This window comes from Solanum verrucosum, unplaced genomic scaffold (genome assembly GCF_900185275.1).
Source record: "Solanum verrucosum unplaced genomic scaffold, falcon-dt-bn FXZP01000009.1, whole genome shotgun sequence".
In the NCBI taxonomy this organism is placed as follows: Eukaryota; Viridiplantae; Streptophyta; class Magnoliopsida; order Solanales; family Solanaceae; genus Solanum; species Solanum verrucosum.
In genome coordinates this window covers 2066190-2091401 of record NW_026020231.1, presented here as the reverse complement: position 1 = coordinate 2091401, position 25212 = coordinate 2066190, and the positions used below count along the sequence as shown (strand labels likewise).

The window sequence follows — 25212 nt, the reverse complement described above, 5'->3', positions numbered from 1 at the left end:
TACGTCATCTTGTTTATGTTTAGCTTGATTATATATATAAAATCTGCAAATGCTTTTTGTGAAAGGTTCTTAATATATAAAAAGACTTGGATATTATGTTCTTAAATGCATATGTTATATATGTAATAGATGATGCATATTAATGCATTAATATTTGATCCCACTTTACCCAAATGATGAGTAAGAAGGTTTTAGTGTATTATACCTATCGTGCGATTCTCAGTGGACAAATATGGAATTTTGCACTGACTTTGACACCACTGTGGGTTGCAATAATATTCTGTTGTTCCGCACCAACCTTCTTCACCACAACACGATCCATCAGGACATTTTATACCTCCTGCTTGCACTCCACATCGTCCCGGTGGAGGTGGAGATGGGGGTGGAGGTGAGGGTGGAGATGGACATTGGAGGTGACAGTACTTATAGCCGCAATACTTAAACGTTGTTCCGCAATAACCCAACCAACTACAACACTGTCCAGTAGGACATTTTTCGTAGCAACTTTCGTATCCGCACATTTGTTCATCTTTATCAGAACGAAGAGATAACGAGCTCGCTAAGCTCTTCTTAGAATTAATTATTATTATTTGTATGAGGAACAAAGTCAGACCCAAAATATTAATGCACCCTTTCATTATTTTAATTTGTGATAATTGATAGATAATAGTTGACGTCTCACATGCTCAAATATATAGAAAAAATCGACAACTACAATGGCGGTGTTTAATTCGATAACAATAATTAATTCACCTACCATGAAGACTTTTAATTCGATGAACAATCATATTAGAAAGAAACATTAAGAGAGAAGGAAATATTTGGCTCCTACTCTAATCTATTTCTCTTATACTCCATTTTCCTTGACTTTTGGATTTAAACACGTGACATAAGTGAAAATTATTGCCTAAGATTTAACGGATTAAAATGAAATTTTAATTATAATTTTGATAATTAATCTTTCATAAAATTATTAACTGCCACAATTATAACTATTTATAATAATTGTTTATTTGTTATGTTACTTTGATCCAAAATAGGGATCTAAATATGAGCATCTGGAGTAATAGAGTCATGTGGGAGTATTTATAAACTATACCAAAAGAGGAACATACAAATAAAGAAGGGGGACATAACCTTAACTTCCAAATAGTCAAATTACGACTCATCATAGGAAAAAATGAATACGAAAAAATAGTAGTTCAATGACAAAGACATAAAGCGAAGAAATCGATCGCGGTATCATTTATACATACATTAATACCACCCATTAGATAAATATGGTGTCGCTATATGCGAGTCAAGTATCGGCCACTCAAGATGCTACTGATGCATCAATTAGGAAGGATATATACTTATCTACAATTTGTCATTTAAGCCAGAAAGCATTTACTCCTTCCGTCCCATATTAAATGGATATTTTATTAAAAATATTTTTTAAAAGAAAAAAGCTATCATCTATCATTGAGTTAGTGTTTTTTCACTGCAATCAAATCAGTTTATGCCATGCACGTGCTTGCTTGAAAATTTCGATGAAAAGCTTTCAGAAAGAAAAGAAAATTGTTGCAAAAACTATTTTCAACAAAACTTTAATATTAATGGAAAATGAGGATCTAATTAATTATTGTACAATCATTATTTAGTGTGTCCTAAAAATTAGTTTCGTAGATCCCTACAATATATTAGTGGCACGTGCCCAAAACCTTAAAGGAAACAAATACTAATACTACAAGAAAACTCAAGGTACCTTTAATAAAACTGCTTATCACAACTGTTTTTCTATTTCAATTAATGTGTTTTATTTAACTGGATATGAAATTTAGAATCTTAAATATGTTATGATATTTTTTATTAAAAAATGTGATTTTTAAATATGTAGAACATTTGAGCAGATATTAAAAATTGTTACAAGAACATAAATATCTAAGCTAAGTTGTTTTAAAATTTAAAACTTTTTTTTGTTAAAATAAGGTCACATAAATTAAAAAGCAGAAGGCATAATTGTATACATTATTGGGGGATCTGCATAGAACCTTAAAATGTGACATGAATGATAGTCAGCCATAAAAGCTCTGGAAAATAGAAGAAATAGGTGGCCGCTGTTTCCATATCTAATAATGTCAGCCATAAGACAAATGAGGTGTCGCATTACACTCTGATTCCTTACCTTTGTATAAATTAATTTCACAAAGGTATTTATGTGACCTTATTTTAACAAAAAAAAAGAGAGAAATTGTAAAGAAAAACAGTTCCTCAACTAAGAACCATGCTTTTGGTAATTAAAACAGAAAAGAAAATGAACTAGGAGAGATATGAAACAATCATCACATGTATCACTCTTAAACAGAATCAATAAAGATAAAAAGTGATTTGCCAGGTAAAATCTTCGAGTTCTCGAACAAGTTACACTCCATTGATCCCTCCCTTGCGAACAACGGTATGATTAAGACATTAATCAATGAAAAGGGGGTGCTGCTTAAACTTAATAAAACCATCAAAGTTCAAAAAACATGTAGAGTTACGTTAGCAATTGCATGACCTCACCTAAATTCCCAACATTTTAAAGCCTCTCTACAGACACCAAAACCTATTCAACAAAACTTTTGGAGATGATAACTCGAAAAGAGGTAGTATAAGAATTCACTCATCATCATCCTCGTCTGAGCCTTCACTGTCCTTTTCCTGCATTAAGAAAATCAAGTTATACCAATGGAAGTCAACAGACACTCACAAACCACTTATATCGTTCAAGCTAATGATCTCTCATTTGGCTCTACGACCCAAGAACCATGTACAAAAGTTGTTTTATGTTATTCACAACGGAAAAGAAATTAGCAAGTACTATATCTCTTGATCCCAAAAAAATCAACAGTGCATATGTCCTCAAGGCAAAAATGTTTGACAAGTGTCACGAGTCACGGCCTACTGGAGCATGACAAACACTTGTTTGAAAAACTATTCAACCACACTGGCATCTTTAGACACGCTTAGAAAAGGTTGAGTGTGTAAAGGGCTGCTCGTGTTGGAGATGTGTATCACAAGGATTTGACCTCAAGGTCAGGGGGATAAACTATGTGTTCTGTCTATATATTATTCTGCAAATCACATAACGAGCATCAAAATAATACTATTCAACAAGGACCCAGTTAACTTTCCCTCAAACCACAACATATCTCTATTGTGTATATCCAAGAGATTAAAGCTAAATGTATGTCAATTATACAAGGCAAATTATTTTGGATCCTCATCACAACTTTGCTACAGTAGTTTTTTTACTTCAACAGAGAAAGCAGAGAAATGGCAGGGGCCAGGTATGTGAACATTCATTATACATCCTTTTACTTCAACAGAGAAAGGAGAGACAAGGTAGGGACCAGGAAGATGAACGCTAGTTATACATTTCATACATCAAGTGTCCTTACCCATGTGTTTTTTTTTTTTTTTTTGAAACTGGTAAGGTTGTATTCTTCAGCATTAAGGGCATGCTGGCCACCACCAAAAAGTGTCAATTACAAACTTCCTATCAAATCTACAATCTGATCTGTATCTACTATACACAGCTGTTTACACCAAAAAAGTAGAGATACTATACAATTCCATTTGACCTTGTGTATGGAATTGGATCTATTGTCGAAACATCTACTGTTCCTTTCCTTCCAGATTGACCACCATATACATGATGGTATTAACCTCCACCATCTCTTCTGGCTCTTGGTACCCCCTCTCCTTATCCAGCTCTTCAACACGTTTGATGTACGTTCTGGCATTGTCCAATTCAGATTTGAGATGCTAAGGAACAAATTCCAGATTTGAGCAGTGTAATTACAGTGCAAGAAGAGGTGGCTGTTAGTTTCACTTGTCAAATTGCATAAAAAACACCTAGGGACCAGCTGTCTACCCTTCTTCTGAAGTACTTCTTGTGTTAAACAAGCTCTCTTTATCACTAGCCAAGTGAAGCATTTCACTTTTGTAGGAATATCCCCCTTCCAAAAATAGTTCCAGAGGTGTGTTGGTCTCCCTGCCATCACCTGGAGACCTCTTCTGTAAGCACTGTTGACTGAGAAGAGGCCATCTTTGCTGTGCTTCCACAACATCCTGTCTGTGGCATTTGCATTGATGGTCACTCCGCCTAGCATCCCTAATATCTCAGCTACCCTTTCCACCTCCCAATCATTGAGAAGTCTTCTAAAAACTAGATCCCAGCCCTGTTCAGTCCAGCAATCGCCAACATTGGCATCAGGATTTCCACAAATTTGAAAGAGATCTGGAAAGAGGTCTCTAAGAGGGGATTGGTCTATCCAAACATCCTTCCAAAATTTTGTTTTAGTGCCACTTCCCACCTTGATATATAAATTTGTCTCCATTTGTGACCACAAGTTTCTAATTGATCTCCATGCACCCACACCATAAGGTTCTGTTGTGATCTCTGTACACCAAGGGTTTAACTCACCATATTTTGCTATGATCACCTCTTTCCAGAGGGAATTTCTCTCTTCAGTGTACCTCCACAGCCACTTCTTCAATAGGCTCTCATTCTGTAGTTTCAAGTTCTTAATTCCCAGCCCCCCTCTGTCTTTGCTAAGTAGAGCAGTTTCCCAGTTTACTAAGCTATAGCCTTTTCCATCCTTGTTGCCTTGCCATAAGAATTTTCTCCTTAGCTTATCCAAATTTTCCACTACTTTTCCTGGGATTGGGAATAGAGACATCACATAAGTGGGCAGAGAATCAAGAACAGAGTTTATTAAGATCAATCGTCCTCCAAGTGAAAGATATTGAGCCTTCCATCCAGAGAGCTTCTTTTCAGTTTTCTCCAAAATACCATCCCATATTTCCAAGGCTTTGTGATTGTTACCCAATGGCATGCCTAGATAGGTGGTAGGCAGCTTCCCAACACTACACCCTAGTATGCCTGCCATCTCTTTTATCTGAGGTACCTCATTCACAGGGAAGAGACTACTTTTTCCCCAGTTCACTTTCAAACCAGAGACTGCTTCAAAAAGTACCAATATCACTCTGATGTAGCTTATCTGTTCTTCTACAGGATCACAAAGGATGATGGTATCATCTGCGTAGAGCATATGACCAATTTCTCTTTCTTCCGCCCCTCTGCCTCCCACTTTGAAGCCTTTGATCCATCTATTTTGTGTAGCAATCCTCATCATAGCATTAAATCCCTCCATTGCTAGGATGAACAGGAAAGGGGAGAGAGGATCACCCTGTCTCAGCCCCCTTTCTGATTCAAAAAAACCCACAGGTTCTCCGTTCACAAGCACAGAGAATTTAACAGTTTTGATGCATGTCTCAATCCACTTCAGCCATTTGTCCCCAAAGCCCATCTGGCTAAGGATATTTAAGAGAAAAGACCAATTTACATGGTCAAAAGCCTTTTGGATATCCAGTTTGCACATTAAGCCTGGGCTTCCTTCCTTTATTCTGGAGTCAATGCATTCACTAACTATGAGTGCAGCATCCATGATTTGTCTCCCCTTCACAAAAGCCATCTGATGTTTGTTGATCAGTTTATCCAACACTTGCTTCAATCTTTCAGCCAACAGCCTAGCAATGAGTTTGTAGACACCCCCTACTAAGCTGATTGGTCTAAAATCCTTCAAATTGGAGGCTCCCGCTTTCTTTGGAATTAAAGCAATAAAAGTTGCATTAAAACTCTTTTCAAAAACTTGATTGGAGTGAAAAAACTGAATAGTTTTGATAATATCTTCCTTCAATAGGGTCCAAAAAGTTTGGAAAAAACATCATTGGGAATCCGTCAGGGCCAGGTGCTTTCTCTTTTGCACACATGTTTAAGCTTCCCAAAATTTCCTCCTCCTCAAAGGGTCTTTGCAGCCACACCTGCTCTTTTTCAGAAATTCTTGAAACATCTAATATTCTTTGATCAGGTCTCCACCCTTCAGTCTCTTTGTAGAGGTTTTTATAGAATTCCTGCGCTGCTTCTTTAATCCTGATTTGATCCTTGGTGATTTCACCCTCCACCTCCAGCTGTTCCATTGAGTTGAACCTTTTATGAGTGGTTGCAATCCTGTGAAAAAATTTAGTATTTTTGTCCCCTTGTTTTAGCCATTGGATTCTAGATCTCTGTTTCCAAGCTATCTCTTCCTGCTTTGCCACTTCTTCAAATTCCATACCCAAGTGAGTCTTCTGTATCATCTCGTCGTCAGTGAGTGGCCTTTGTTCCTGAATTGTTTCCCAGCTTGAGATTTGGCTCAGGATATCTTCCTTCCTTTGCTTCCAATTTCCCTTATTGGTTTTGCTCCATTCTTTAAGCTTTGCTTTCAGCATCTTTAATTTTTCAGCCAGAATATATCCTGGTCTTCCATTCACATTGAAGGATTCCCACCACTCTCTAACTTTTTCTTTGAAACCTTCAACTTCTAGCCACCATGTTTCAAATTTAGAATATGATTTTCTCCACCCTTCATCACCACAAGACAACATGATTGGGTTATGGTCAGAAGCAATCTTTGGAAGACTGCATTGATTTATCTGAGTGAAATTTTCTCCCCATTCTGCACAATGGAGAAATCTGTCGATCCTGGAGGCACAATTATGATCCTCCCCCCTTCTCCAAGTGAAAGATCCTCCAAATAAAGGAGGATCTACCATCTCTAGTTCTTCAATGCAAGCTGAGAATTCTGTCATGGCACCATTTTGCCTGTTGCAGTTTGTTCTTTCTGTAGCAAACCTGGTGACATTGAAGTCACCACAGACAACCCATGGTCCATTAATGCTAATTTTCATCTGTAGAAGTTCTTGCCAGAGCACTCTTCTGATCACTGTATCACAGTCCGCATAGACTGCAGTAATACACCAATTGAAGTCATCATGTATTCCACAGAATTTCCCAGTTAAACATTGACTCCCAACCAAAAGTAATTCCCCCCTCCAAACTCTCTTGTCCCATAAAATCATGATTCCACCACTACTACCCTGGGCCTCTTTCATTAGTACCCCTGCCCATCTATTATTCCAGACGCTTTGTAGAATGTTGTCAATTTGTCCATTCAATTTAGTCTCAACCAAAACTATTATATCAGCCCCCCATTGCTTCAGTAGCTTTCTCACAAGCTCCCTCTTATTCTCCCCGTTTAAACCCCTTACATTCCAAGAGAAGATTTTTACTCTCATTTTTGTTTCAGAGATAGAGTCCTCCCATTAGATCTTGGTTCACCATCTTTGAAGTTCACATCAAAAATTAAACTTCTAACTTCCTTTGGGATTGAGTTGATTGTATTGTTGCTCTTTTGACCCTCTCCTGCCATCTTTTCCTTCCCTGTTCGCTGGTCAAGTTTCTTCAACAAGGCGTATGCTTCTTTTTGGCATCCTTTGAGGTCAATTCCAAAGTGCTGGCTCAAACTGATCATGTTAGCTTGGACCCATTCATTGGCCGTAGCTTCAACATCTCTTTCTTGATTGCTGCTATCAATTTGGATTGGTACCGGTTCTGAATCTGCATACATGACGACCATTGCATCAGAGAAATCTATCTCCTCCCCTGTTCTCTGTTGTTTGCTTTCAGCAGTCTTCTGTATAGCCAAATTATCTCCCTCTTTAAATTTTTGTTTGTGTTTCGTGCCATTCTTCTTTCCCCTCCCTCGCCTCGCTAAAGGGATCCCTCCCTTGTCAAACTCAATTTCTCTAGCTCCATCGAAATTCACAAAGTTTCGATTCTCTGGCAGATTCTTTTCCATAATCGCTTCAATAAAAGGCTCTGTAAAGTTGAGAATTTCAGGGCCTGATTTAAAGGCTGCAGAAGGGATGTCTTTGGGCTTCAAAGGAATTTCATTGGGCTTTCCTTTAGTGAGCCCATTTGAGAGGCCATCAGCAATTAAATCATGGGCCCCACTTATATTCTCTCTACGCATGTAATTTCTAGGGCACACCCATTGGTCCTGTGAATTCAAAAATTTCACGTGTCCAGCCACGTGATTTCTGTCAGCTGAATTTCCCCCTTTCTCGTATATATCGAGTTTCGATGTACCTGCTCCATCTGCCAGTCTCCCATTTTTGTGTAAAGCTTCTGACCGTTGGGCCAAGATGTTTGACGATCTGAATCCTGGTTCAATCTCCACCTCTCTAGACGGCGAAGCCTCTTGCTTTTTCCGGTATAGTGCCGGTAACTCGCACCATATCGGAAGGGAGTAGATGAGGTCACCGTCCGCCACTTCAATAGATGTCGGAATCTTTTCTTTCGGTCCCCTGACTCTAATCCTTGCCCATCGAAGGTGGTTTTTTCAGCTCGGTTTCTTCTTCATTCTCAAGCCATCCACCACATGCATCCCCAATCTCTTTCATCATCTTTGAGTTCCATAAATGCAATGGAAGACCCAGCACTCTGATCCAAAACCATTCAAACCTGAAGGTTTCCGGCAGTGCACATGTGGTCGGCGACCACCACTCAAGGTTCAGGTACTGCCCTTGTCTCCTCCATTCCCCCATGAGGATTTGTTCGGCGTCTCTTCTTGTCTGGAACTCGAACAGAAATAGGAACCCGTTCAAATCGTACACCTGAAGGTTGAGGACTCCCTTCCAGGTTTGATTTGCCCATCTCCTCACGTCGTTACGAGTAGGGGCTTCATCTCCACCAGAAAACCTTCCTACCAAGCATCTGCGGAGCAAAGTATTCTCCTCCTGAAGACAATTCTTCATCGGAGCTTTAGCTTGGATCTGTTGGATCCATTTGTTGTTTGTGACAGCTCCTTTGTAATTTCCATTTCCAGTGAAAGGTTTGCTTATAAAGGCCCCAGCTGTGGTGTTCACTGCCTTTGTACGAGAAATTAAATTAATGAAGCTTTCAATTTTTCCTGCAATTTTCTCCCATCCCTCATTAAAAGTGTTTTCCGGAATAATAATGATAGTTCTTCTATGACCATTGACAGATATGACTGACATAAATCTTCCATATTTATTGAACTTTTGAGAGCAATAAATGTAGGTTGAGACATCCCTACATCTCCACGATTTAAAACTCTTTCCCCTGTTAACCGAGGCTTCACAGAATCTCTTGCAAAGCCATAAAAGGGCATCCTTGCTAAGGACCATATTCCTCACTGAGAGTCTAGTGGTCTCCACCCATTCGTACCATTCTCCTGTCGCCGATGTGGATGTGATATCATACGCCTTACCCCCATTCGAAAAGCAATGTTGTTTTCCATCTTGGAGGAAAGAAAAGATGGAGGAAGTGGGTCTAAGAAAAAAGAAGGGACAGCTCCGGTGGTGAAGGACCACCGGAGAGGAGTTTAGACACCCTGAAGGGGCTTCTAAAAATAAATATTGGACTCTGTGCCTGAGAGCTTTTTCAACTCTGTCATTTTGCATGTGTTGTTTGGTAAAACTAGAAACCGAAGTGAAAACATGATCATTCCTTCCTTTCTATCAAGATTTGGACGGTTGACATAACCTCCAGTTTTATTTCTGTTTACTACTGAAATGAAGGAATAAAAGAACTCAATGGTTTAGTTATCCCTCCCTTTCATCCTGAAATATAGTTCATAGTCTCCACAAAAAGGAGCATTCCCTATGCACTAGAATATTGAATTAAAAATCTATATTGTTACAAAACATATATAATTAACTACTGGTAAATGGTAATATATAAATCTGCTATATTTTTCATGTAACACTGCAACAGACAAATTAGTTTTGAACCTAAGCTCACAATTTCCAGTGTAAAGCTAGAAAATCTTACTACCACGTCCTCTCCCATCATTACATATTTACACCATCTATCATCAATCATATCCTTAATTCTCTCTTCCTTTCTCTATGGATCAAAAGTCTAACAGATGTATGCCAAACTCATTTTTGTAATTTTTGAGGACAATAGCAAAGGTTGAGTTTGGCATTTTTTTAAAAAAGTCGTCGTCCAAGGAAAGAGTTATTATTAAAAAAAGGTTCATCCCCTTGTCATACCAAAAGAAATCCTACATAATCATACAACATATTGTCCTTGGTTTAGGCAATCAACTCATATAAACCCCTTATGTTAATTTGTTCATAGACCATAATAAACCCAAAATAAAAGCTTTGGACATTCACAGAATAGTTGATTTCCTATTCACACTGATGCAATTTCATTTTTTTTCATACTCTAATAGTGTAAAATCATATAGCTCACAAAAAAAAAAGCAACAACCCTTTGTGCAAAATTGAGGACAATAGCCAGTTCTTCTCAGAAACAAAGACAAATTCCCCAATAAGCATAAATATGGTCTTTTGATTGCCTTCACTAACTAATGACACTATATGCTGAGAGTTAACACCTTTTTTAAAGAGCATGAGGAAAATTCTCAACAAGCTCTAAAAGAAGACACGGTCAAGTGGCGGTGGGAGTTGAACAACACCTGAACGATACTAAAATACAATTTGCCACTTAAGCCAGAAAGCATATATTAAGATATTGATCGAATAATGAAATGAAATAATTAAGGACAAAAAGAAACCAGCAACATTTGTCGGGAAAAAAAGAGACATATTTACAGTTGCAAACAAATAAGTATGCATGTGCTTACAGTCTAGATATGTTATCACAACTATTGCAATCATGAAGAATGAACTATCTTTACCTCATCACCACCTTCGTCCTCCTCAAGATCTTCTTCATCAGGATCCTGGAAAAAGTAACATTAGGCAAACAATCAGAGATAATAAACCGGCTTCCGTGACTTAACGACTAGTACAACACGGAAAACAAGAATGAAGATGGTAGGGAACAAACATTGTTAAAATAAGTTAGAGGGTTCGGCCACAAGTCGTCCTTGATTATCTCAGCAACCTACAAAACGGAGGGGGGAAATGGAAATAAAATACTATATGTTATCGAAAAATACTATAAGTTGGGAAAATGGAATCTTCCTACAAATACTATACTTTATCCGTGAAAATCGTAAAATGATAAATAAGAAATAAAAATCTCAGTCAAGTAATGGACACAAGATAAAGACATTACTTCATCTTGAATCTCCAGAAAGACATCCTCGTCATCTTCACCATCGTCCTTCTGATTGACTTCACTGAACCAGCTAAAGAAGCTGCACATACAAGCCCCAAGGGAGAAATCAACTGAGCAAGAATGACATACAATATCAGCTACTGATGTTTATTCAAGTGCTACAGTGTAGACCAGGGAACTCAAGGCCACTGAGCATGTGATCCTTCCACTTATCATCTTATAACTAACTTCTAATGAGAATCATCATGCACTTGATGGGCTAACTCAGTCAGTGCAAAATTATTGCTAAAAGTGTTTCTACAGAGCTGAATTAACTAATAATCATCAGCATCAATAATAAAACTCGTGCCCCTGTTCTCATCAAGGTATTTAACATTTGATGCAAACACGTTGAACTGGGCTATGTCTACAATGACAGTATAAATTAAGTTGGGCTCTGCATTACTATGTGAATATCAGCAACTTCCTATCCAATCCTGATTGGTAGTGAATGCTAACAAAGTTTCCTAGCAGAAACAGGGCAAATTAAGGTTTCAACCAATACAATCAAAAGAAGTGACCGCTAGCAAGTTGATAAGCAGGGTATGTAAAACCTAATTGAAGTTTATAGAAACTTTCAAAGTTGATAGCTGATATATAATAAAAATCAAGAGACCTTCTTGAGCTTGTCTTGTTGATAAAATAAACCAATGGAAATACTAAGCATTAAGAAACTAACCTTTCCTCAGCAAGGGATCGCTTGTTTCCTTTCTTCTCATGAGCAACTCCATTAGGAATGCCCTTCACAAGTAAAACAATATAATTAATGAGAGGAAATTGATAAGCCACAGGTGATACAGCTCTTAATAGAAAATTGGCAACTCACCCTGCCTTCCGTCCATTGTATTGTCGAAGCAGTGATTTTTGTAGGTCCATCTTCAAGAAAGGTATAGTTCTTCGAGAGCTTTGTATTTTCAAAATAAGGATTTGAATTGAAGTTCTGTAAAACAAAGAGGATCATCATCAGTGCTCTATGTTGATTTATAGTAGATACATTAGCTTTGTGTGGAGGGTGAACTTACAAACGTGATCGTATAACCTGATTTCACATCCTTAGAGTCTTCCACTTCGACCGAACTTAGAAACTTGAAAATCTAGCATGAAGAAAGTCACATACGTATTTAGATTCAGAAGCCAAATAGCTATAGGAAGAACACAAAAAATTATAAGAGTTGGGAGTCAAATTGTCATTTCAGCATTGGCCAAAGCAAGGAAAAGCAATGTAGTGGAAGATTTGACAATTGTCTACTTTATATTTTCTAATGTACACCAAACCTTATGGTCCTCTTCAGTTAGAAGTTCCCCAAGAACAGGATGACTCAAGAACTGCAAGCAAATGACACAAGTCATAGATGAGAAGCACTTCAAAATTTCAGTAACATAGAGAAAATCAGGTTGGATCACTTACGGCCGTCAGCCAGAAGTCAGGAATAGCTTTAATAATATCATTACGCCTATCATAGACTGGTCGGCGGACATGACTGTACTTTTGTTCAATTTCCAACACTTCATCACTTGCTTTCTCATTAATCTGCTAGTGAAAATTGTTACAGCATTAGTAATTAGTAAAAATGTAAAACGAAGAAGAAAAAAATATACCATCAGTACCAAGCATCAAAAGGAAAGCTACTAGCAAAAGTTTTTAAATTAATCATTCACATGTCACGCCAAACCTCATCAGATTCAGTCAATTGTGCAATCACTCACCACTTGTGTGGAACGAGTACTTGAAAACCCAGTACCTCCCACAGAAGATAAAAGTCAATGTTTGATTGTTGAAGACTGTCAGAAACAAATCTCCGAGAACATCCATTCCACAACTATTATTAACAATATGAAGAATCTCCCACACATCCAGAGGGGACAAGGACCAAAATAGAACAATACAGCACGTCGTGTTGAAGCTATGATCCAGAATAACAATATGCACTCTCACTATTACAGAATGACGAGACAAAACTAAGTCATATAAACACACTGTGAACTAACATACTGACAAAGATTTCTTGATCACTTCTCCACGTTTTTCCTATACTATTTTGCTTCAACTATCTCTTTTAATATATTACTTGAGCACTGTTATCTTACCAATTTCAAAAATATATATATATTACTTGAGCATTGAATTCTTAATGCCAGTTCGCTGGGATTCTCGCCCTAAAACCTCTTAGTTTCTAGTATAGCATTTTCCCCACAATACATCAAAACAACCGGACCAAAAGAATAGCGGTAATTTGCCTGGCACATCCGAAAATTGCAAATCATCTCCCTAGGATCGGCCCATCGCTATACCATCTGTTTTATTGACACTTGACATCCATCCCATTCATCAAGAAATAGCACCATAGGTACAAACATGACAGAAAAATTGTTCTCATTTCTTACTCTTATGAACACAACCATCTCTATGGCATCTAACCATGTATCATAAGGACTTGTGCATTCAAATCTAAGTGATGCACGCCAAGCCCGAAGAAACACAACACTAACACAGCTGAAGAGGTGAGGGAATAATACAAAAGAAAACAAGAAACATGGGACAAGCCACAAAACGACCACTAACAGGACAAAAGACATTTGAAAGCCATCACAACTGATGTACCATCTATCCATGTATATTAATATACCTGATATCTTCCTTACACCCTATTGTAAGCTTGGTAGCAAAACAAGAGCCACTACCAGTAAACTTCATAGATGGAAAATTGGAACTTATTAGAGAGATTGAAACTGCAGCGGCTATCTTACTTTGTACAAACCTCACTGCCGCTTAAGGGTGGCAACGGAACCAGTAACGGAACTACCGGACCGGGACGTTCCGGAACCGGAACGGAACCGGGCACCACGGGCCGGAACCGAACCGGAACCGGGACGGACCGGAACCGATAATTCCGGAAAAAAATACCCGAACCCGTCCCGGACCGGTAACGGACCGGACCGGACCGGACCGGAAACCGGGTCCAACCGTTATAAATTATATTTTTTTATTAAAATTAAAAAATTAGGAATATTACACTTAAAAATTTATACTTTTAAAGTTTTAAATACAAACTTTCAAACTTTTAAAAGTATAAAAGTTTAAATTTCACAATTTAAAACTTTGAAAATTTAAATTCAAACTTTAAAACTATAAAAGTTTAAATTTCACCCTTTAAAAGTTTGAAAATTTAAATTCAAATTTCAAACTTTAAAACTATAAAAAGTTTAAATTTCACAATTCACACTTTAAAAGTTAGAAATTTTAAATTTGAATTATAAACTTTAAAACTATAAAATTATAAAAATTTAAATTTCACACTTTAAAGTTTAAATTTTAAAAGTTTGAAAATTTAAATTCAAACTTTAAAACTATAAAAGTTTAAATTTCACACTTTAAAAATTTGAAAATTTAAAACTTTAAAACTATAAAAGTTTAAATTTCACACATTAAAAGTTAAATTTAAACTTTTGAAGACAATAATAAAAAAAAATTAAGGCGAATAGCCTATACTTTTATTAATATTAATTAAATAGTACAAGTTGAGTTACAAAATATTAGTAGAGTATTAAAAAATCTAATCTACACAGCCACCTTCTAGGAAGGGTTCTGTTTGAATTAGACCTCGAATTATTATACTCATACTAATAGACATTTAAATTTAATAGTTCATGCTACCAAGGAAATCTTTTTTTAAATCATTTAACATTTCTCTAGTAACATGCTCTGGAATTGGTTGATTAGCTAGTTCTTCCATTGCATCAATGCCGTCATCACTAAAATCTAGCATTATTTCATCAACGTCATTTTCAAATTTGGTCGGTAGAGGTGGACGACCATAACTCCTTCTCTCGCCATTAATCCAATCTCTAAATAGTACGGATATCTCCAAGCTATCTGCTGCTAATGAATATCTATGCTCTCCAATTTGAAATCTTGCTGCACTAAAAGCGCCTTCCGAAGCTACTGAAGATGCTTGAATAGCTAACACATCTCGAGCAACCGGTTGTAGTTTTGGAAATTCTTTGCCGCGATTGCTCCACCATTCTAGAAGATCAATAGTAGTAGGTTCTGTATTTTGATTAATATATGCATCAAAATCATTTCTATCATTATGAGAAAGTTCAATAATACAATCTATCATATCATCAATTTCATCTTCATTATTATATCTACTCCTAGAACTTTGAGGCTCTTCGTTATGTACTACATTCCTTATATTAGAATTATTATACAAGTCGTACAATTTTCTAGCTTCAATTTTTATACTATCTTTAACATCTTGACAACTAGGTGTTTCATCATCTTCACTATCAATACCCAAATTAAAATATATTTTATCAACCATTCGTGCTGCACCTTCATCTTTGTAATGTGGGTTTAACAAACAAGCAGTTAAATGGCAAACCCATAACAACAATCATTTTAGCTAATTCTTCAAGATCTTTTTCTCTACTATATGACCGTTGTATACTAGAACCAGAAACATTAGAAGGATTTAATTGTGTTTGGACCATATTAGAGCCATCTACTCCTACATTTTCAGGAAGGGTGGTACTATTTTTTTTAGCTTCGGCTACAGCTTTAGCATGCAAAAATTCATTTTTACAACATGACATTAAATGATTACTCAAATGTCCCGTCCCACCCTGTTTTCCTACAGTTTTATGATTCATTCTATGTTTACATTTATTACAAATAGCTTGTGTTTTATCTTCATTCTGAGTCATAAATTGCCACACAACTGATTTTTTAGCGCGTTCTACCTTAGTCCTAGGATGCACGGGGGGAATGGGAGCAGGACAACGAAAGGGAGCGGGAGCCGGGGAAGAGGGATTGGGAGGGGGACTAGTAGCCGACGGTGGCTCAGTTTCATCATCATCATATTCATCAACATTATTATCAAAACTATCAACATAATCATTAACATCATGTTCATCATCTTCAGGTAATTCCTCTTCAAAATTACCAAATCTTCTTTGTAAATGTTCATGATAAGGATCTAATCCACTATTACTATCAATATTAAAAACAGTTTCATCAACATGCGTATAATCATCCGTATTTATTCTTAATTGAGAAGTTTTTTTAGTTTTAGATTGAGAAGTACTACCGGTTTTTTTATTTTTCTTGGATTTTGAGCTAGATAAATTAGTGAACGAATTAACTATGGTTGTTTTACCCTTTTCAATAATGTTTTTTCCAAAATCCATATTCAAAATATAAAAAGTGAGCAAATTATATATAATACGAAAATGATTAGCAAAGTTTTAAACAAATAAACAACTAAATAAGTAGAGACTAGAGATTAATTACTCACAAAATAAATAATTAAATGTAAACAAATAAATAACTAAATGAAAAGTGAGTTGGAACGAATGTACCAAACGTCTACTTAAAAAAGTAGACGTGTATGACCGGAAGGCGAAAATTGAAAGTTGAATTTTGAAGCTCCAATTTCCAAAGTTCAAATTCGTAATTTTAACGAGAAGTCGAGAATAAGAGAATTTAGAGAGTAGAGACTAGAGAGTAGAGAGATTATAAGATATTTTTGTGAGTGAAAAGAATGAAAGATTAGGGGAATTTATAGTTAAAAAAAAGGTTGAAAATGTAGTTTTAAGAAGTTTGGGGTATTAAAAAAAGTTTGGGGGGTAGGGAGGTGTAAATGGGGGGTTATGGGGTGAAAGAGCCGTTGGTGGGGCCCAAAACCCGTTGCCCAACGGCTCTCAACGGCTATTTTTTAAATTTTCAGATTTTAAAAAAAAAAAAAAAAAAGTTCCGAACCGGACCGGAACCGGACCGGACCGGGACGGAACCGGGACTAACCAGACCGGGACGGACCGGTAAAATCCCGGTTTCCGTCCCGTTACCCCTCCCGGACCGGAACAAGTCCGGAATTAACCGGCACTATCCGGAACCGAGACGGAACCGGTAACGGACCGGAACGGACCGGAACCGGAACCGGAACCTCCCGGTTCCGTTGCCACCCTTACTGCTGCTACCTAAATCATTTTATGTTGAGCTTTTCCTTTGAACTAAAAGGACCATCATTGGAGCTGGTCATGAGTCTTTGATTTGCCTACAACTTTACACAACTGTTTTTCTCATTTCACAATTGATTAAAAGGAAATGACAAACAGAAGAATGGGTGTTACAGTCTTTCAATCTCAAGCAAGAGGTGATGATTCTTTGAAACATTCCCCCCACTCACTTCAAGCTTTCTTGTTTATTTTTGATGTATTTTCTTTATTTAATTTGCTCTGATTATCTCTTCAATGACAATATTACTTGAACTTTAAAATTAACCCCTTCCCACTGCCTCCTTTTCACCCCAAGTCTAAGCCAAACTTATGTTTCTAGTTTTGCAATGGTCCACAAGACAGAAAAACCCAAGCAACACAAAAGCTCGAGGGCAACCACATAAGAACCATCTCCCCTTGCTTGGTCCAATTACCCGAACCATCTCTCCCATCAATAGCTCAGAGTATGCAACAATTACAAAATTAAAGGCAATTCTAAACCCTTGGGATCCTCAAGTCAAAATATAGAAACATAGGTTTTACTATTCTTTTGAAATATTTACTACTCACTCCGTCTCAATTTATGTGGCACTTTTCGGATTTTGAGATACAAATAAGCCTATTTTTGACCGTAAATTTTTCATATATCTTTTAATTATTGTGACTTATAGTACCTTTTATAAGTAGTTTACAAATATATAAATTTCATTTCAAAATAATTGAAGATTCCGCACGCAAATTTTCGGTCATACTTAAACGGTTTGACTCTCGAAAAAAGGAAAATTGACACATAAATTGGGACAGGGGCAGTAGTAAATTTTGTTGTCCTCTGGAAAAAGACAACCCAACTCTTTTCTACATTTCTTCCTTTCCCTTTCACCTTTATCAACCCAAATCTTTGAAGTCTTTCCGGTTCTTAAGTTTACATCTTGTTCCATAATTGGAATTTCTTTATTTGAACTTATCTTAATTATATAAGTAGGCTCCAACCAAAAGGGAAACACAGCAACTAGTCAAAGTTAAAGCTTAAAATCTAAGTAACAAGCAACTGATACAAACGCATAGAAAGTAGAAGAAGTTTTCTCTCAGTGAGAAAAATAGGTGTACCTTCTCGAGTTCGTCTTGAACCTCTTGCAGTTTCTCAACAGAAATAACCAGCTTCCCATCAATGCCGATTTCCTCTTCTGCCATTTTCTGCTTTTTGGCTTCTGCACCCATCTTTCTTTTCTTTTTTCTTTGGAGATAGCTGCTGCACGGTGCTATCCCTTGTTTCTTATGAGGTCTTAAACCCTAAAATGGGCTAAAACCCTCACGTTTCTCTCTTTGGAAAGTGGCGCGGGCGCGTCTTAGGACTGTGACCGTGTTGAGCTTGAGCCTGACTACTTCACTTTAATCTTTCAATTTCTCTCTCTGTAGAAACACATTGATTTATGTTTGTATATTGTCATATTTATTTTTGAAACGTAAATGTTATTATTATTATTATTATGATAATTCATTTCTCCTATAATTAAAAAAAAAAAACTAATATAACCATAAAAAAAACGATTTAAAAATACACGTTTGTTGAGTATTTTTTTTTTTTTTTGATACATGTAATACTTGAGCAAGGGTTGGATAACAAAACAAAAATTGTAAAAAATATTGGTTGTGAAATTCCAATATGCGCTTTGCCAAAAATAAATACTACGTATAATATTCTGTCTTTGAAAGAAAATGAAAATTTTCAAAATCAACTGTTAGTAATAAGTTTGAATATTATTGTAATCGTTTCGTCTAAATCTAATATTTCATCTCATCAGAACATAACCTTTTGGACCAACCCATCATAGGTGGGCTTCCTCTGCTATCAGCCCAAAAAAAATACAAGGCTTCTTTATCCAAAAATATGAGTTGGACTCACTAAGATGACCCATGATCCACCAATTGTTTGTAAAGCCCTTCAAATATTGTTCAAATACTTTTACGAGAAGATTTAATCGAAACAAGCAATCAAGATCATAAACCATAGGTGATTCATGAAATTGAATAAGTTTTTCCATGGTGGTAGTCTTTTATTTTTGTCTATCAAATTAAATATGATGGTCTTTAACTTATGCTTATATTGCTCAATTAATGAAATTTTGTGGAACAAAGTTCTTATCTCTGATTTAATTTCGTTCAACATAAGTTTAGAGAACTTTTATCTCTGGCATAAGTTCTATAGGAACTAAGCAACATAACTTTTTATGCCTTGTAAAGTATAACTTATGTTATATTATGATACAAAAATACAAACTTATATCGAGTTATTTTAACTTTTAGAAGATCACAAATTTGAGGAACAACCCAAAATAGGGGCATTTGCGTGAATGACCCAAAATTTAATTCAATAAGTTATGTGATGTGCTATATTTCACTATTATGTCCTAACAAGTGTAACAACATGTACGATTTGGGTATAACTGTATAAGTATACATCATTTTTCAAGATATAAATTGTATATACATATTAATACCGGTAATTATAGAGATAACTATTCATCCACGTACTTTAAGCCAAATGAGGAAAATATAGAAAGGACACCCCTAAAGTTGTAACAAAGTCAATAATGTGCAATTGTGCATCCACCCGTCTACTGATTTATTTCCCTATTAATGTGAGTCCTTTTCTTGACAACCATGCTTAGAGTATGTAAATAGAATTTTATGTTTATAAAAAAAGAGTGGTCCTAATTAAATATTAATATGGTTATCTTCAAACTTTTACATTGACATTGATACACAACTCCAATTGGTCCATATTGAAGAAAACATTCCCATTACTAGGCCTACCAATTTAATAGTACTTGAGAAATTCCATCCTCAAATTTGGTGGAAGATATCCAACATTCCTTTGAAGGCCCTCCAAACATTCTTCTTTCAATGTCATAACAACTTAGAGTAATTAATAATCTTATCAGATAACAACTAACACATAGTATACCATAATATTTTGTTATTTGAATAGTACTCTACTATATATTTAGTTTAGTTTCTAACTTTTTGCTATATTAAATCAAGGCCTATATCAACCATGTGACTCCATAATATTGCTAACTACTCGATCACGACATGCAGCTTTTCTTCTTCACTATTAATCCGTAATAATTAAAATAGGGGACCTTTGTAATTTTGTATCGTGACACCTTTATCGATACGATATGTTATTTGTCTCTGATTGAGCCTGATATATGCGAAGGCAAAATTTTCGTCAAATTTTTTGTCATTTACTATATTTGAAATCGATGATATTGTATCTATGCGTCACAATAGACGATGGTTTGATAATTAGTTCAAAGAAAAATCATTGTTTAGTTTATTGCACACCAATTTTACAGCCCAGCACACTGTTTTATGAAAGTGAGACTAGAGATAGAGATAGAGACGACTTTAAAGTCTAGAGTTGGCCCAGTTTAGAACACATAATTTTAGATATTTATTTTTTATATAATTTGATTGAAAAATAATGAGTTCAGATGAATTTATAATACTCTCCTTATATTCACCTTCAAATAGAGGATTAATGAATTTCGTCCATCACAATTCAGTCTTGTAAATGCGATATGAGCTGAAAATCTATGAAAATTAGTTTCTTTACCTTTATAAGATAAGATAAAACTATGTACATAATTATACATCATATCCTTCTTAAATTTCACTAGTGAAATTACATAGAAGGATGACTGTCATGTGGTTATGTCAGCTGATTGACATTTCCTTTTGATTCTTCCAATTATTGAACTCCTACTTAATATATATATATATATATAATTCTACTCACCCCCTATAGCATCAAGACCTATCTGTTTCAACAGTTTGGAGTCGTTAACAGATTGATCAGCATGTTATACATTCCCACCATGTCGACGAGCTAAATAATGTCAGTTTCCTTTTTGTGTTCTCAAATAGGACAATGGAAGCCACTATAAAATGATTATTTAATGCCATATATTTGATGTTTTTTCCAAAGCTTATCCTATTGGGGAGATTCTGATGCAAAATCGTAGTGACTTGAAATGATTTTGCTTAAATTATAGTAGTACAATATTTGCATAGTTGAGACTTGAGTCTAAGGGAGTATATGATCATCTCAATATTTTATCTCATATAAATACCTTAAGTTATTAAAAAAAATAGTAGTACCAATTTTTAGTTACTAAATGTAGTATTATATTTAAGGAATAAGGCACAGTACCTATCTAGACTATGACTGAAATTTCATAGACACACCTTAACTAAACTAAGGTCCTATTACCCCTGAACTCATTTTTTTTTAAAATTTTGTACACCTTTTTAGCTTACATGGTATCCGAACATCATCCACGCGCCTCAACTATGTGGAGTCACGAAGTGTGCCATGTAAGCCAAAAGGTGTATAAAATTACAAAACAAATGAGTTCAGAGGGTAATAGGACCTTGGTTTAATTAAGGTGTGTCTTTGAGATTTCGGTTATAGTGTAGGCCTACGAGCTACTTGTGCCTTTTCCCTATATTTAAACACGCTTCCTTACCTGCGTTTTTTTTATGATCAACTTATGTGATCTTTTTTAAAAAATAAATAAATAGTGAGATTAGAATTTATGTATGATCTCTTAATTACCTTCTTTTATAGAAAGTAAAAGTGAGTAATAATCTAATATGAAAGCTTAGGTTGTTAAAAATAAAATGCATTTTTAATTATTTATTTATTTTATATTTTGACAGAATTAACCCGCAATTTCAATTACAAACTATTCAAATTGTGGAATAATAAATATTAGATAGGAGCTCAACAAACTCTTATATTTGGATAAAATAGTTTGATAAACTTGGGAAGTACACCTGCTACATATAAAACAGTTCAAGTGGAATTTTCTAATTAATTTTGGTGTAGCATATGGGTCCAACCAACTTGGTCGAATGATAGCGAATACTTTATATATATAATTATAAATCTTTGGATAATCTTTATTATCTTCGACTATATGAAAATAGGTAAAAACACTCCTAGTTATAATTGTGCATAAAACTATAACCCGGAAAACGTAGTTACTCTTCTTTTTTTTTTTACTATAAATCCTATCTAGACATGAATTAAATATCAGATTCTAACCAATTTTGATTTCCTACGACTTTGAATTACTTTTTACCTAACAAACAGTCATGAAAACCTTGCCAAGGAACAAGGCAGACAACATCACTTGAGGGCATACGTTTAAATTCCAATGTGTATCTCTATTTGAAGCAAAATTCTGTTGAAGTAGGGCCTTTTAGGGTTGAAAAATGGTAGTCTGATATTTGGATTTGATGACTCTAAAGTGAGGCAAACATGTCTTTTGGAAAGTAGCTTTGTTTCAAGATATATAGATGAGATGCTCAAATAATAATAACTATGGAATATCAGGGAGAAACATAAAACAAACAAAAATAATAATGTTATCTTTTTTCTTCAGACAAGGTTGGCCTTGGTTACTTATTTTTGTGGTTTTAAATTAACCTGAGCTTTGAAACTATATGATTTTAATATATGAAGGGTGTTGAGGCTTTTCTTGACATAAAGAGACACTTACTGACGAGTACTAGCTGAATAGCAGTTGAGAGGAAGACAAATTAGCTACAATAATACAAACTTTTTCTTTTATTGAAGACAAGAAGATAGTGATTAAGCTATGATTGTACAAAGTACAACTCCAACCAAACCATTAAGCTTTTTTTATTATTCTCACAATTTTACTGAACTAAAGAGGAAAATTCATCTTTGTTTTGCCTTATGCACAGTTTCAGCCACATTTACTGCTTTTTGGGTCTTGCAACCTAAAAGCCCAGTACTAGGGTAAGTTTTTTGCACCTCTTTGCCTGCAGGGTTCTTGGTTTTGGTGGTTTTCTTGGCTGTGTTTCCTGAATATGTGTAACCACCAAAGCCAAAGTTCTTCTCATCATAATCTGAGATAACCGACAAGTAATCAGCAGCACTGGCTGTGACAACGCTCCACTCAATGCTGGCCTCACTTGGTGCATCATACTGAGTTGTTGGAGACATGCAGCTGCTATAATCACCTAATGTTTGTGTATTCACAAGTCCATATTCACTGCTGGATATATTCTCAATTTCGAATAAATCAGAGCTAGCATCACTAGCCATGTCATCACAGACCGTGCTGCTTCCATTGGTGGTTGTAGGGAGGTTTTGGACCTTGGGAATGGCGTCCCAGGTTAACATAGATAGTTTCCTCTCTAAGTTCACTGCTATATCTCCTTTTCCCATTTTGCCAGACCCAAACACTTCCAGTGACTTTCTTTGGTCTTCAATGCTTAGATTATGATCATCCCAGTGTGTTTGAACCTCTGTTCCACAAGAGCCAGAACTCAAGGCAAAAGGACTTCTTAATCCATGCTTTGATCCTGGCTGGGAAAATCCAAGTCCTATACTCTCATTCACATAGACTGCTTTCTTGTCCAAACAAGGGCCTTGACAGCTGAAAGTAGGCAAAAATCTCATTCTTGTCATCTTCTTCTGCTTTGTCGGATACACTACATTTCGCCGAAGATTCTGTAACAGGACATTTTGGCTATTCCAGCTGCTTGACTCAGAACAAATGGTAGGAGTTCCTGACTGGGAATTCTGCTTCACATGGGGCACATCTACTGTTCCTTCATTTAGTCTCCCCCTGTACCTCACCCCAGCTGGAGAGGCAGCTCCATAATCCAGTTGCATGTTGAAGTACTTGTCAGCACCAAATATGCTAATCTCCCCGTCTTTGGACTTGATTTGTTCCAGTTGCTTTGCATTATGAAACGGAGGCTGTTGAGGAAATACAAAAGAAATAGTGGGATCTCGAACTGGAGCTCCTGAAGCCTTAAACGCAAAGTTGTCTTCCCCGGTTTTGAGATAAGAAGAGAAAGACTCCACACGAAGATTGGCAGGGTTATCTCTGGTGCTGTTTAAGGATGGCTTTGCAGTAGCTACCTTGGCAGCGTTTACTTTAGTAACAGAAAATGGTGTCTCGGGGGGTGAACTAAAAGCAGGCTCAACTGCAACCCCATGAAGTTTGTGTACAAAGCTCTCCTCAGGGTTGCTGAGGTAACAGGAAAATGATGCAACACGAAGACCGGTTGCATTATCATCGGCTGACATGGAAACAAATATGATTTTTACTTCTGGAGAGTTAAAGAAATTTTGAACTATAAGAAACTATAGTTCGAGAGGAGTTGTATGTATTAGTATCTTCAAAGGTATCGATCAAAAGGATTCATGGAAAGCAGGTAAGCAACATACACAAAGGTGTCAAAATATCAGAAGGGAGGCTTATGTCAAAAAGATGAAATTCTGATTGAAGAAGTTTTGTTTTCTGTAGGTTCTTTATGCACTCCTTTATAATATTGGCTTTTCATGGAATCACAAGGGAACAGTGCAGAGGTTTTGTGTTTTGTTGGGGGTGGGGGTGGGGATGGGGGGTCCTTTAGCTTTAAGGTGGTGGATCCTACGTGTTTAGAGAAGCCTAATATTGACAGCCTTGTAATCTCTCACCAAATCTAACACGATAAATCACAGAGACTTTACAGTACCTCAGATGTTCTTTCAACTAAATAGATCTTCCATTCTATACCTAACAGTTAGCAGTTTTTGACAGTCAATACATCCACATGAAGAATACATATTAATTACATAGAATAAATGCAACGGCTTATGAGGATAGCTAGGCATCAGATAACAAGAGGTTCAAGAGAAAACTCAAAAACAAAGACAAAGGTCCACCACTCATCCAAGTGAACCCCCAAAAGGTAGGGACTCAAGATAACACGATCCACACCATAATGAATTTCGATGCCTTTACAAAATTCAGTATTGAATGATTTGCCTGCCCCGCAGATGGTTAGACGTTTCAATTTTACAGACTGATTTTGGAGATCTTGTCAGGTACATGACTAGTTGGATTACCAAGTACAGCAACACAAAATGGAGAGACGGTTGCATATCTAGAGCTATTTGTTGAGTTCCACTTCTTTCAGTTAGTGAAACACTCATAGACTTGAAAAGCTACCAGATTTCACTAATATATTTGGAGTATTATATAAAAAATCTAAATTAAATCTTATTCAGAAAATCATTTGGCTAAAGTGAACTGTTTCAACAATGAGAGTAATCTGCCAGGGTGTGATTACATTTACTAAATACCATCTTCCTATAAACCTCCATTTTGTAATCAGCT

At 36.1% G+C, this 25212-nt stretch overlaps 2 protein-coding genes across 2 annotated transcripts in view; both read right to left on the bottom strand.

Annotated features, from left to right (window-relative positions):
* Positions 1–2338: 2338 nt before the first annotated feature.
* Positions 2339–25212, bottom strand: part of LOC125832220 (NAP1-related protein 2-like) — a 107957-nt gene continuing 85083 nt past the window's right edge. The window contains exons 2-11 of the mRNA XM_049511370.1: positions 18110–18220; positions 12414–12536; positions 12281–12331; positions 12028–12099; positions 11832–11945; positions 11685–11746; positions 10964–11045; positions 10733–10789; positions 10581–10625; positions 2339–2682 (exon numbers count right to left, since the gene is read on the bottom strand). Coding sequence (XP_049367327.1) covers positions 2641–2682; positions 10581–10625; positions 10733–10789; positions 10964–11045; positions 11685–11746; positions 11832–11945; positions 12028–12099; positions 12281–12331; positions 12414–12536; positions 18110–18220 — 759 coding nt within the window. The 3' untranslated portion in view covers positions 2339–2640. The remainder of the gene's footprint in view (positions 2683–10580; positions 10626–10732; positions 10790–10963; positions 11046–11684; positions 11747–11831; positions 11946–12027; positions 12100–12280; positions 12332–12413; positions 12537–18109; positions 18221–25212) is intronic.
* Positions 22743–25023, bottom strand: LOC125832209 (protein PHYTOCHROME KINASE SUBSTRATE 3-like). The gene has a single exon (XM_049511359.1). The coding sequence runs from the start codon at positions 24135–24137 to the stop codon at positions 22755–22757; it is 1383 nt and encodes a 460-aa protein (XP_049367316.1). The 5' UTR covers positions 24138–25023; the 3' UTR covers positions 22743–22754.